The sequence below is a fragment of the Peromyscus leucopus genome, chromosome 12 (assembly GCF_004664715.2).
Source record: "Peromyscus leucopus breed LL Stock chromosome 12, UCI_PerLeu_2.1, whole genome shotgun sequence".
In the NCBI taxonomy this organism is placed as follows: domain Eukaryota; kingdom Metazoa; phylum Chordata; class Mammalia; order Rodentia; family Cricetidae; genus Peromyscus; species Peromyscus leucopus.
In genome coordinates this window covers 73,009,264-73,021,405 of record NC_051073.1, presented here as the reverse complement: position 1 = coordinate 73,021,405, position 12,142 = coordinate 73,009,264, and the positions used below count along the sequence as shown (strand labels likewise).

General features: G+C 43.0%; 1 protein-coding gene across 2 annotated transcripts in view; it reads right to left on the bottom strand.

The window, feature by feature from the left end:
- Positions 1-12,142, bottom strand: part of Dgkg (diacylglycerol kinase gamma) — a 203,911-nt gene that overhangs the window by 121,030 nt on the left and 70,739 nt on the right. For both annotated transcript variants that reach the window (XM_028875222.2, XM_028875224.2), the window contains exon 6: positions 10,245-10,415. In XM_028875222.2, coding sequence (XP_028731055.1) covers positions 10,245-10,415 — 171 coding nt within the window. The remainder of the gene's footprint in view (positions 1-10,244; positions 10,416-12,142) is intronic.

The window sequence follows — 12,142 nt, the reverse complement described above, 5'->3', positions numbered from 1 at the left end:
TGTTTAGACAGGTTTCTTTTAACCTTCCCATACTTTCTCACATGTGAAATAAATAAGCAGGTCAGCCCTTCCAGGGTTATCACGAGACTGACAATAAGAGAGAAGATGGAGCCGGGCGGTGGTGGCGCATGCCTTTAATCCCAGCATTCGGGAGGCAGAGACAGGCGGATCTCTCTGAGTTCGAGGCCAGCCTGGGCTACAACGCGAGTTCCAGGAAAGGTGCAGAGCTACACAGAGAAACCCTGTCTCGGGGGCGGGGGGGAGGAGAGAGAAGATGGATTTGAAATGTTTAGCAAATAAATATATGGTGTTGAGCTGAGAGGAGGTACTCTTGCTTTGAAAATAGGTGGAATTTCAGGGATGCCTTCCAAAAAGATGCATGCTTAGTTCTCAAAATAGTTAAGTTCTCAAACTTAACTTGTTTTCAGTCATTAAAACGAGGAAATGATTTAGATTAATAGGATAAAAAACTTAAACCAATGAAAATGCTGAATACATGGCCCTATCTGCACCAAAGGTTGTAAGGAAAAATATTAGCTAAAGATGGAGAGGAACCAAAAACTCAAAGAAGCTGAAGGTAATGGGATCGATGGGAAAGCGATCCAAACAGTGAGCATCCATGGCTAACTGGGGAAATGTGAAGGTTAGCTATGTTTGGTAATAGTACAATAATACTGTATTTGAACGTGGCAGTTGTGTTGGGCTTCCACGTAAGTGCGATCTTAGAGGTATATACTGAACTATTTCACATGATTCTAGAATCTTCTTGAAACAATCAGAAGCAGAGGGAGTGGGCGGGAGAGTATGACCAGAACAACAGTGTTAGTGCTGATGGTTTACACACGGTGTTCACTGAACCCAGCTCTCACCTTTCTCTGGAATTTTCTATATTAAAAAAACACTTAGACAGAACCCCAGGTCAGCCCTCTGCCTGTCGACCCCGCTCACTCCCTCAGTGCTTGCCCAGCCTAACTGCCACATCTCTCCTTGTCACCATATCCTGACCCACAACTCCCGTGTAAGCTCCCTGCTCCACCAGAGGACACGCCTGTTGCTAGAACCCCAGGTCAGCCCTCCACCTGCAGACATCCTCCCCCCAGTGCTCCCCCAGTGCTCCCCCAGCTCCCCAGTGCTCCCCCAGCTCCCCAGTGCTCCCCCAGCTCCCCCAGTGCTCGCCCAGCACCTCCCAGTGCTCCCCCAGCTCCCCAGTGCTCCCCCAGCTCCCCAGTGCTCTCCCAGCTCCCCAGTGCTCCCCCAGCTCCCCAGTGCTCCCCAGCTCCCCCAGTGCTCCCCAGTGCTCCTCCAGCTCCCCAGTGCTCCCCAGCTCCCCAGTGCTCCCCAGCTCCTCAGTGCTCCCCAGCTCCCCCAGTGCTCCCCCAGCTCCCCCAGTGCTCCCCCAGCTCCCCAGTGCTCACCCAGCTCCCCTAGTGCTCCCCCAGCTCCCCCAGTGCTCGCCCAGCCAACACCCAACTGCCCTACTCCTTGTCACCGTATCCTAACCCCCAACTCCAGCAGGAAACCCTTGGCTGGACCAGAGGCCATGTCAGCAGCCAGAACTCCAGCTCCCAGCTTGAGTGGAACCCCCTCCTGCTCAATCAGAGGCCACCCTGGCCATCAGAAGTCCAACCCCCAACTTGGGTGGAGACCCTCTACTCAACCACAGTCACTCCAGCCAGAAGACCAGGAAGGAAACAGAAAACAAGGAACAAAACATCCAACGTAGATAAACTCAGAAACTGGCACCTAGACCTATAATCATCCCAAACCCAGATACCTAGATGCCAGTGTAAGAACACCATCAGCAACAACCAAGCAATGTGTCACCACCAGGGCCCAGCTGTCCTACTACAGCAAGCCCTGAGTATTCCTACACAGCTGAAGCACAAGAAAATGACCATTAAAAAAAAAACTTGATGAAGATGATAGAGGTCCTAAAGGGGAAATGGATAAATCCAGGAAAACACAACCAAAAAAAAAAAAAATGGAAAAAATGAATAAATTCTTTAAAGAAAGCCAAGAAAAACTCAACAAACAGTACAACTATTCAAGACTTGAAAATGGAAATAGAAGCAACAAAGAAAACACAAACTGAGGGAATTCTGGAAATGGAAAATACAGGTAAGCAAACAGGAACTATAGATGCAAGCATCACCAACAGAATACAAGAGCTAGAAGAGAGAATCTCAGGTGTTGAAGATAGGATAGAAGAAATAGATTCATTGATCAAAGAAAATGTTAAGTCTAAAAATCTCCTGACACAAAACATCCAGGAAATCTGGGAAACTATGAAAAGGTCAAACCTAAGAATAATAGGAATTGAAGGAGATGAATCTCAGCTCAAAAGCCCAGAAAATATATTCAACAAAATCACACAAGAAAATTTTCCTAACCTAAAAAAGGACATGTCTATAAAGGTACCGGAAGCATGTAGGACACCAAATAGACTGGATCAGAAAAGAAAGTCCCCTTGCCACATAATAATCAAGACACTAAACATACAGAACAAGGAAAAAATATTAAAAGCTGCAAAGGAAAAAGGCCAAGTAACATATAAAGGCAGACAAATCAGAATTATACTTGACTTCTCAACGGAGACTCTAAAAGCCTGAAAGGCCTGGACAGATGTCCTGTAGACTCTAAGCAACCATGGATACCAGCTCAGATTGCTACACCCAGCAAAACTTTTTTTTTTTTTTTTTTTTTTTTTTTTTTTTTTTTTTTTATTTTACAATACCATTCAGTTCTACATATCAGCCATGGGTTCCCCTATTCTCCCCCCTCCCACGCCCTCCCCTTACCCCCAGCCCACCCTCCATTCCCACCTCCTCCAGGACAAGTCCTCCCCCGAGGACTGTGATCAACTTGGTAGACTCAGTCCAGGGAGGTCCAGTCCCTTCCTCCCAGACTAAGCCAAGTGTCCCTGCATAAGTTCCTGGTTTCAAACAGCCAATTCATGCATTGAGCACAGGACTTGGTCCCACTGCCTAGATGCCTCCCAAACTGATCAAGCCAATCAACTGTCTCACCTATTCAGAGGGCCCCAGCAAAACTTTTAATCATCACAGAATGAGAAAACAAGATAGTCCATGATAAAGTCAAATTTAAACAATATATATCCACAAATATGGTCCTACAGAAGGTACTAGAAGGAAAGCTCCAAAGCAGGAGGTTAACTACACCTATAAAAACACAGGAAATAAATAATCTCACACCAGCATAACCCAAAGAAGGGAAACACACACACACACACACACACACACACACACACACACACACACTACCAACAACAACAACTACAACAAAATAGCAGTAATTAACAATCATTGGTCACTGATATCTCTTAATATCACTAGACTCAATTCCCCAATAAAAAGACACAGGCTAACAGAATGGATGCGAAAACAGGATCCATCCTTCTGCTGCATACAAGAAACACACCTCAACATCAAAGATAGATGTTACCTTAGAGTAAAGTGATAGAAAAAATATTTTCCAAGAAAATTAGACCTAAGAAACAAGCTGCTGTAGCTGTTCCAATATCTAACAAAATAGACTTCAAACCAAAATTAATTAAAAGAGACAGGGGAAGACACTTTATATTCATTAAAGAAAAAATCCACAAAGATGATCGTTCAATTCTTAACATTCATGCCCCAGATGCAAGGGCACCCACGTTTGTAAAGAAAACATTACTAAAGCTTAAATCACACATTGCTCATCACACATTGATAGTGGGAGACTTCAATACCGCACTCTCACCAATGGACAGGTTATCCAGACAAAAGCTAAATAGAGAAATACTGGAGCTATTAGATGTTATGAACAAAATGGACCTAATGAATATCTGCAGAACGTTTCATCCCCAAACAAAAGAATACATCTTCTCAGCACCCCATTGAACATTCTTCAAAACTGATCACATACTTAGTCACAAGGCAAGTCTCAATAAATGGAAGAAAATTGTAATAACCCCTGCATTGTAAGACCACCATGGATTAAAGCTGGATTTCAACAACACAAATAACAAGAAACCTACAAACTTATGGAAACCAAATAACTTCCTACTGAATGACTACTGGGTCAAGGCAGAAATAAGAAGGAAATCAAAGACTTCCTAGAATTCAATGAAAATGAATGTACAATATACCCAAACTTACTATGAAAACAGTGCTAGGAATTCATAGCACTAAGTGCTATGGAGAGCTCTCACACCAGTGACTTAACAGCACACTAGAACAACAACAACAAAAAAGCAAGCTCACTGAAGAGGAGTAGATAACAGGAGGGCTGAAATCAATAAAATAAAAACAAAGAGAACAATTCAAAGAATCAATGAAATAAAGAGGTTTTTTTTTTTTTTAGAAAATCAACAAGACAAACTCTTATCTAAGCTAACTAAAAGGCAGAGAGAGAATATCAAAATGAACAAAATCAGAAATGAAAAGGGAGAAATAACAACAGACACCAAGGAAATCCCAAGAATTATTAAGTCATACTTTAAAAACCTGTACTCCACAAAATTGGAAAAATCTAGAAAAAATGCATAGTTTTCTCAATAGATACTAAAGTTAAATAAAGGTCAGATAAACAATTTAAATAGATCGATAACCCCCAAGTAAATAGAAGTAGTCATTAAAAGTCTCTCAACCAAAAAGAGCCCAGGGCCAGACAGTTTTAGCACAGAATTCTACAAGACTTTCAAAGAAGAGCTAATGCCAATAGTCCCTAAATTATTCCACAAAATAAAAACAGAGGAACACTGAAAAATTCATTTTATGAGGCTATTGTCACCCTCATACCCAAACCACAGAAAGATTCAACAAATAGAGAATTACAGACTAATTTCCCTCATGAACATAGATGCAAAAATACTCGCAAATCCAAGAAAACACCCAAAAGATCATCCACCATGATCAAGTAGGCTTCATCCTAGAGATGCAAGGATGGTTCAACATATAAAAATCAGTCAATGTAGTCTATCATATAAACAAACTGAAAGAAAAAAAAACCCATATGATCATCTCATTAGATGCCAAAACAGCCTTTGACAAAATCCAACACTCCTTCATTGATAAAGGTCTTGGAAAGATTGAGGATCAAAGGGACATACCTAACATAATAAAGGCAATTTACAGCAAGCATATGGCCAACATCAAACTAAATGGAGAAAAATGTAAAGCATTCCACTAAAATCAGAAACAAGACAAGGCTGTTTACTCTCTCCATACCTATTCAATATGGTACTTAAAGTTCTAGCTAGATCAATAAGACAACTAAAGGAGATCAAGGGGACACAAATTGGAAAGAAAGAAGCCCTTTTTTAATTTGCACATCATATGATAATATACATAAATGACCCCAAAAATTCTACCAAGAATCCTATAAACAGCTTTAGTGACATTTATTAACTAAAAAAAAAAAAAAATCAGTAGCCCTCCTATACACAAATGACAAATGAGCTGAGAAAGAAACCAAGGAAACAACACTCTTCACAATAGTCACAAATAATATAAAATATCTTGAAGTAACTCTAACCAAGCAAGTGAAAGACTTGTATGATAAAAACTTCAAGTCTTTAAGAAAGAAATTGAAGCCAGGCATCGGTGGCACATGCCTTTAATCCCAGTACTTGGGAGGCAGAGCTAGGTGGATCTCTGTGAGTTTGAAGCCAGCCTGGTCTACAGGGTAAGATCTAGGACAGGCACCAAAACTACACAGAGAAACCCTGTCTTGAAAAATAAAAAAAAAAAAAAAAAAGTTGAAAGACAGAAATTGAAGAAGTATCAGAAGATGGAGAGATCTCCCGTGTTCATTGGTAGGATTAACATAGTAAAAATGTCCATCATACCAAAAGCAATATACAGTTTCAGCAAAATCCTCATCAACATTCCAACACAATTCTTTTCAGACCTTGAAAGGATAATACTTAACTTCATATGGAAAAAGAAAAAACCCAGGATAGCAAAAGCAATCCTGTAAAATAGAACTTCTGAGGTATCACCATCCTTGATTTCAAGCTCTACTACAGAGCTGCAGTAATAAAAACTGCATGGTATTGGCATAAAAACAGACAGGTTGATCAATGGAATTGAATCAAAGACCAGATATCTCTAGACACCTGATTTTTGATAAAGAACCCAGAAATACACAATAGAAAAAAGAAAGCATCTTCAACAAATGGTGCTGGTTTAACTGGATATCAGCCTGCAGAAAAAATTTGAATAGATCTATATCTATCACCCTGCACAAAACCCAAGTCCAAGTGGATCAGCCAGATACACTGAACCTAATAGAAAAGAAAGTTGCGAATGCACTGGCCTAGGAGACAATTTCCTGAACAGAACACCGATAGCACAGGTACTAAGAACAACAATCAATCAATGGGATCTCATGAAACTGAAAAGCTTCTCTAAGGCAAAGGACATTGTCATTTGGACAAAGCAGCAGCCTACAGACTGGAAAAAGATTTTCACCAACTCCACGTCTGACAGAGGGATAATATCCAAAAGATATAAGGAACTCAAGAAACTAGACACCAAAAAAACCAAATAATCCAATTAAAAATGGGGTACAGATATAAACAGAGAATTCTGAATAGAAGAATCTCAAATGGCTGAGAAACACTTAAAACAATGTTCACTATCCTTAGCCATCAGGGAAATGCAAATCAAAACAACTGAGATTCCATCTTATACCTGTTAGAATGGCTAAGATCAAAAACACAAGTGGCAGCTCATGCTGGAGAGGATGTGGAGCAAGGGGAACACTCCTCTATTGCTGGTGGGAGTGCAAACTTGTACAGCCACTATGGAAATCAATATGGCGCTTCCTCAGAAAATTGGGACTCAATCTACCTCAAGATACAGTTATAGCATGGGCATATACCCAAAGGACTTTCCCTTCTACCACAAGGACACTCACTCAACTATGTTTGTAGCAGCTTTATTCATAATAATCAGAAACTAGAAACAACCTAGATATCCTTCAATTGAAGAATAAAGAAAATGTGGTACATTTACACAATGGAGCATTTGCTCAGCTGTTAAAAACAATGACATCATGAAATTTGCAGGCAAATAGATGGAACTAGAAAAAGTCATCCTGAGTGAGGTAGCCCAGACCCAGAAAGACAAACATGGTATGTACTCACTTATAAGTAGATATTAGCTGTAAAGGAAAGGATAATCATACTGCAATCCACAGACCCAGAGAGGCTAGATAACAAGGAAGGTCACCCTGGGAAGGGATTTTGTGGGTGGCTGGGGATGGGAACAGGAGGGATCAGATGGTGTGTGTGTGGGGGAATGCAGGGAGAGAGTCCTGGGAGAGACAACTGGAATTGGGGGGTACTTGGGAGGTGATGTAGAAACAAAATGCTGTGGGAACATCTTGGAATCTATGAGAGTGATCCTAGCAAAGACTCCTAGTAATGGGAGATAGAGACTGAACCAGCCATCTTCTATAACCAGGCAAGGCTTCTGGCATTGGGACTGGGACAACCAAGCCACAAAACCTTCGACCTACAATCTGCCTGCAAGATGTGCTGGGGTAATGGTGTCACAGAAGTTGTAGGAGTGGCCATTTCATGACTGATCCAACTTGAGGCCCATGCCACAAGAGAAAGCCAATTCCTGACACTGTCTGGATGGCCAGGATCTAAAGGCTGGATAACCCAGAGACTCAGGATAGAACCAAAGATGACTGGGAAAAAAATTCAATGAAATGATTCCTAATGATACTCTGCTACACTCATAGATGCCTAGTCTAATTGTCATCAGAGAGGTTTCAAACAGCAACTGGTGGAAACCAATACAGAGACCCACAGCCAAACACTAGCAGGAGTTGGGGGAACCCACAGAGGAAGGGAGGGAAGAAGGACTGTAGGAGCCAGAGGGGTTGAGGATACCAGGAGAACACCATCCACAGAATCAACTAAGTAGGGCTCATAGGGGCTCATGGAGGCTGAAGCAACAGTCACGGAGCCAGGATGGGTCTGAGCCAGGTTCTCTGCATCTATGGATGTTTGGCTTGGTGTTCTTGTGGGACCTCAAAAGTGGGAGTTGGGGATGTCTCTGACTCTTTTGCCTGCTCTAGGGACCCTTTTCCTCCTACTGGGTTGTCTCATCCAGCCTTGATATGGATATAAGGGTTTGTGCTTAGTTTTATTGTAACTTGTTATGCCATGTTTGGTTGATATCCTTGGGAGGCCTGCTCTCTTTTGAAGGGAAACTGAGGAGGAGTCAATCTGGGGGAGAGGGAAAGGGCAGACGACTGGGAAGAGGGTAGGGAGAGGAAACCATGGTTGAGATGTAATGTATGCAAGAAGAAAAAACATCTGTAAGTGGCACCCGACGTGGGGTATGAATTCACAACCCTGAGATTAAGAGTCTCATGCTCTACCGACTGAGCTAGTTGGCGGGACCTGGAGAGAAAACTCCAGCTACATGTATATTTTGAAAAAACAACAAGTTTTTTCCCCTTTCTATTTGAAAAAGTCAGTCTGAGCACCACTGACATGTAGGATCTGACACATCCTCCTTGGTAACTATCAACAAACACAATGCCTAAGACTCAAAGCCCTCCTAACTATTGGAAATAATTTGATATTTCACTTTTAACTTTAGCCAGAGCAGAAAAGAAATCTGCTACATTTGCATCAAATTAGCACTTAAGACCTGCATCCTGAACACCTCCAGCCTAGGGGAGAGTTTAAGCTCAGCAAATGATCAAGCTGCCAGTTCGGGTTTGGCAGAGCTAACCTTTGGCATACTTCTCTTGGTAAAGTTTAAGTTTTGTTGACTAGTCTTACTAACTGAATTTTGACTTCTGCTACAAAAGTTATTTATTTGCTGCACCTTGAATTCCCAAGAGAGGCAGATATAAGATGATTTCTGTAAGGGCGGTGAAAAGCATGCCAGAGGCTTCAGAGGCCAGGAAAGTTATCCTGGGATAGTTCTTCAAGACTACACACTCTGCTGCCTAGCTCTTATTGTGCTTATATATATATTTGAGACAGGGTCTCACTACGCAGCCTTGGCTGGCTGCTGTGGATGATTGATTGATAAATAAAACACTGATTGGCCAGTAGCCAGGCAGGAAGTATATGTGGGACTAGCAGAGAGGAGAATTGAGAGAACAGGAAGACAGAGAGGAGGAGATGCCAGCCTGCTATCCAGAGAACATCATGTAAAGGCAACAGGTAAAGCTAAGGAACACGTGGCGGGCAACACATAGATTAACAAAAATGGGCTGAGTATAAGAGTAAGAGCTAGACAATGGTAGGCCTGAGCTAATGGCCAAGCAGTTTAAATAATATAAGCATCTGTATGTTTATTTTATAAGTGGGCTACGGGACTGCTGGGGCTTGGCCAGGCCGGGAGAGAAAAACTCTAGCTACAGCTAGCCTTGAACTCACTGTGTAGAGCAGGCTTTCCTTGACTTCAGAGATCCACCACAGGCATGAGCCACCATCCCCAGCATCTGAAGGTGTTTTTGAAACTGACTTTGAAGTGTTGCAAAACCAAACCTAACTCTTCTAGTGAGCAAAGAGCTCGGGTATAAGGGGTGAGTGGAGAAATGGAAACACATTCTACCAAGGTTGAGACTTATTAGAACTCAAGGGAAAGAAAGGAAGGAAGGGGAAAGAGGAAAGGGAGGGAGAAAGAACAGAGTGATTTCCTGGTATGCAGGCATAGGCCTTTAAGCCCAGCTTTCAGGAGGCAGAGGCAGGCCAATCTCTGGGGGATTCAGGGCTTCCTGGTCTACATAGCAAGTTCCAGTATGGTCAGGGCTACAGAGTGAAACCTTAAAAGAAATGACATAAAATAAAATAAAATGGGAAAGAATAGGGAGGCTGGGAAGGGAGGAAGGATGTCCTATAGTTATGGAGTTTGGGGCTCACATAGGGGGAGATCAGGTGTTGAGTATCTTTTCTTAAGAAAAAAATGATCAGAATGAGTCAACAGCTTTCTGCTTAGAGAAACTCAGGAGCCCTGCCAGACAGAGAAATCCTGAGACCTTGGTAGCAAGCTCTCTCTTCCAAATGGCCAAGGTCTCGGATGCCCTTCCCAACTTCCATATGGGTGCTGTGACCTGGGTAGATCCTAGGACACATTGTCAATGCTAGTGAAGAGACAGAGAAACCTCCCCAGAACCCAGATGCATCTCCAGTGTATAAGGAACGACACAGGAACCATGGTCTTCCTCAGGGAAGAAGCTGAGGCCCTAGTCAGGTGAGCACTTACATTCTAGCTTATCCTGAGGTCTCCCCGATTCTAGCAGGGACAAGTAACACACGACATCCTTGAGGTACACCACGGGAGCATCTGAGCTTGAAGACAGAGCATCAGGATCTTCCCACAGGGTTAGAGCCTCTAGGGCTTTAGGCAGTACTTGTGTCTCAGCCATTTTTGATTCTGAAAGACAGAAGGGGGACATCCAAGGACCTCCACGTTAGTAAACATTAACCCTCCTTACGGTCCCATCCTCTTCATGGGTGAGTGAGAATGTTCTACAGGTGTCTTAAAAATGTAATCAATGCATATTATGTAGTGTGGCCACAGACATCCAGGCTGTAGTTATTTTCTAGGAATGACTTCAATTTTGATCCATTTAGGAGTCTATTTTCTTGCAGAAAGTTTATCCATTCTCTGAATTTTCAGGAAAGAAAACAGTGAATCCTGGTGATAACACAGTGAACAAATAAATTATCACTTAACATACTGCCCTAAATAATTTGCAGAAGTAGTTCTGGGTGGGATTTCACATTTATACCCTTTCTTAGTGGGGAGCTGAGGAAGCCTTGAGTGAATGTGATGCCCTCCGTGGATGTATGCTGTTGACTTGAACCAGCTGTGTCAAGGATCAATGCCTCAGACTCATGGGAGTGCAAAGCCTTCCCCAGATGAGGCTCAGGGAGATGGCAAAGCCTTCCTCTGGTTCATGTACGGATGCTGATAGTGTGTGCAGAAAATGTTCACTGTGATCCCCCCACCATACTGACCTCTTGAAGATTGCTCCCCTACAGAGAGTGTGTCCACTGAGTTAGCAAACCTGTCTCCTTGTTCAGTTGGTGTAATGAACCCCACCTCTTTGTTCAACTGCATCTAATAAACACTTTGCTAAGCTTTCGGGGTGCTGCGGCTTCTCCATCAGAGCCTGGACTGCCGAATCCCAGCTTTTCTGCATCCCTGTGGCTTTCATTCCTTCTTTCCCTCACTGTCCCTAGAGCCATGCAAGGATGTGGTAGCTCATAATTTTCATCTGCAAATATACTTAATGACAAATGAAGAGATTGCTATTTAAAAGAAAAACCTACTGACAATCATCTCATTTCAGAAACTGGGAAACTTTAACTATTTGGCAAGAAAATGCAGAAAGTGACTGGCTGTATGCTCCATAAGGAAAAGTGTCCGTCCCCACCCCCCCGTCCCGTCCCCCCCCACTCCCCGCCACACACACTCTGTCTCCTAGTTCAGAAATACAAATTTTATTATCAATAAGGACACTGGGAGTTTTATTTCACTATGTGAATTCTATTTTCTGAGGTACTTTGTTCTTTCTCCCCTCAGCTTGGCTGCTTTCATACCCATGAGGACTCTTTTCATAACCAGTAGGATGTACACCACACGGACACGACTGACCATGGACTAAACAGAACACTGCCAGTGGGCAAGTCAATGGAGGCACCATGATGCCAACAAGCAGTGTGTGCTGCCGACATGGACAGAGGCGGAGGCAGCCGCGATCGATCGCAATGCCTGCTGGGGAAGGCAGGATTACCTCATACTATTCAAGAACCAAAGAGCCACTCAATGGGAGAAAGTGCCAAGACAGCGGAACTGAGAGAGAAGGCCTGCCCAGTCCTGCATCGTGGGCTGCGAGTTAGAAAGGAATGAGCTGTCATTCAGACTGACAGTAGCGAGATGGGAGGTCCCTGTGTGTTACAGAGGGCCTGTGAAGAGACCCCGATGGAGCCTACAAAAACACAGAAAGGAAGACAGGAAGATCGAAGAGAGGAAGCTTCACCCAGAAGTCTCACAGGGCCAGAGGTTTGAAGGTGATTTTCTATTGGACAAGACACTCTGGAGCTGCAAGAAGATGTGACCTCTATTAAGTAAGGGCAGAAAGCCTCAGAGGTGAG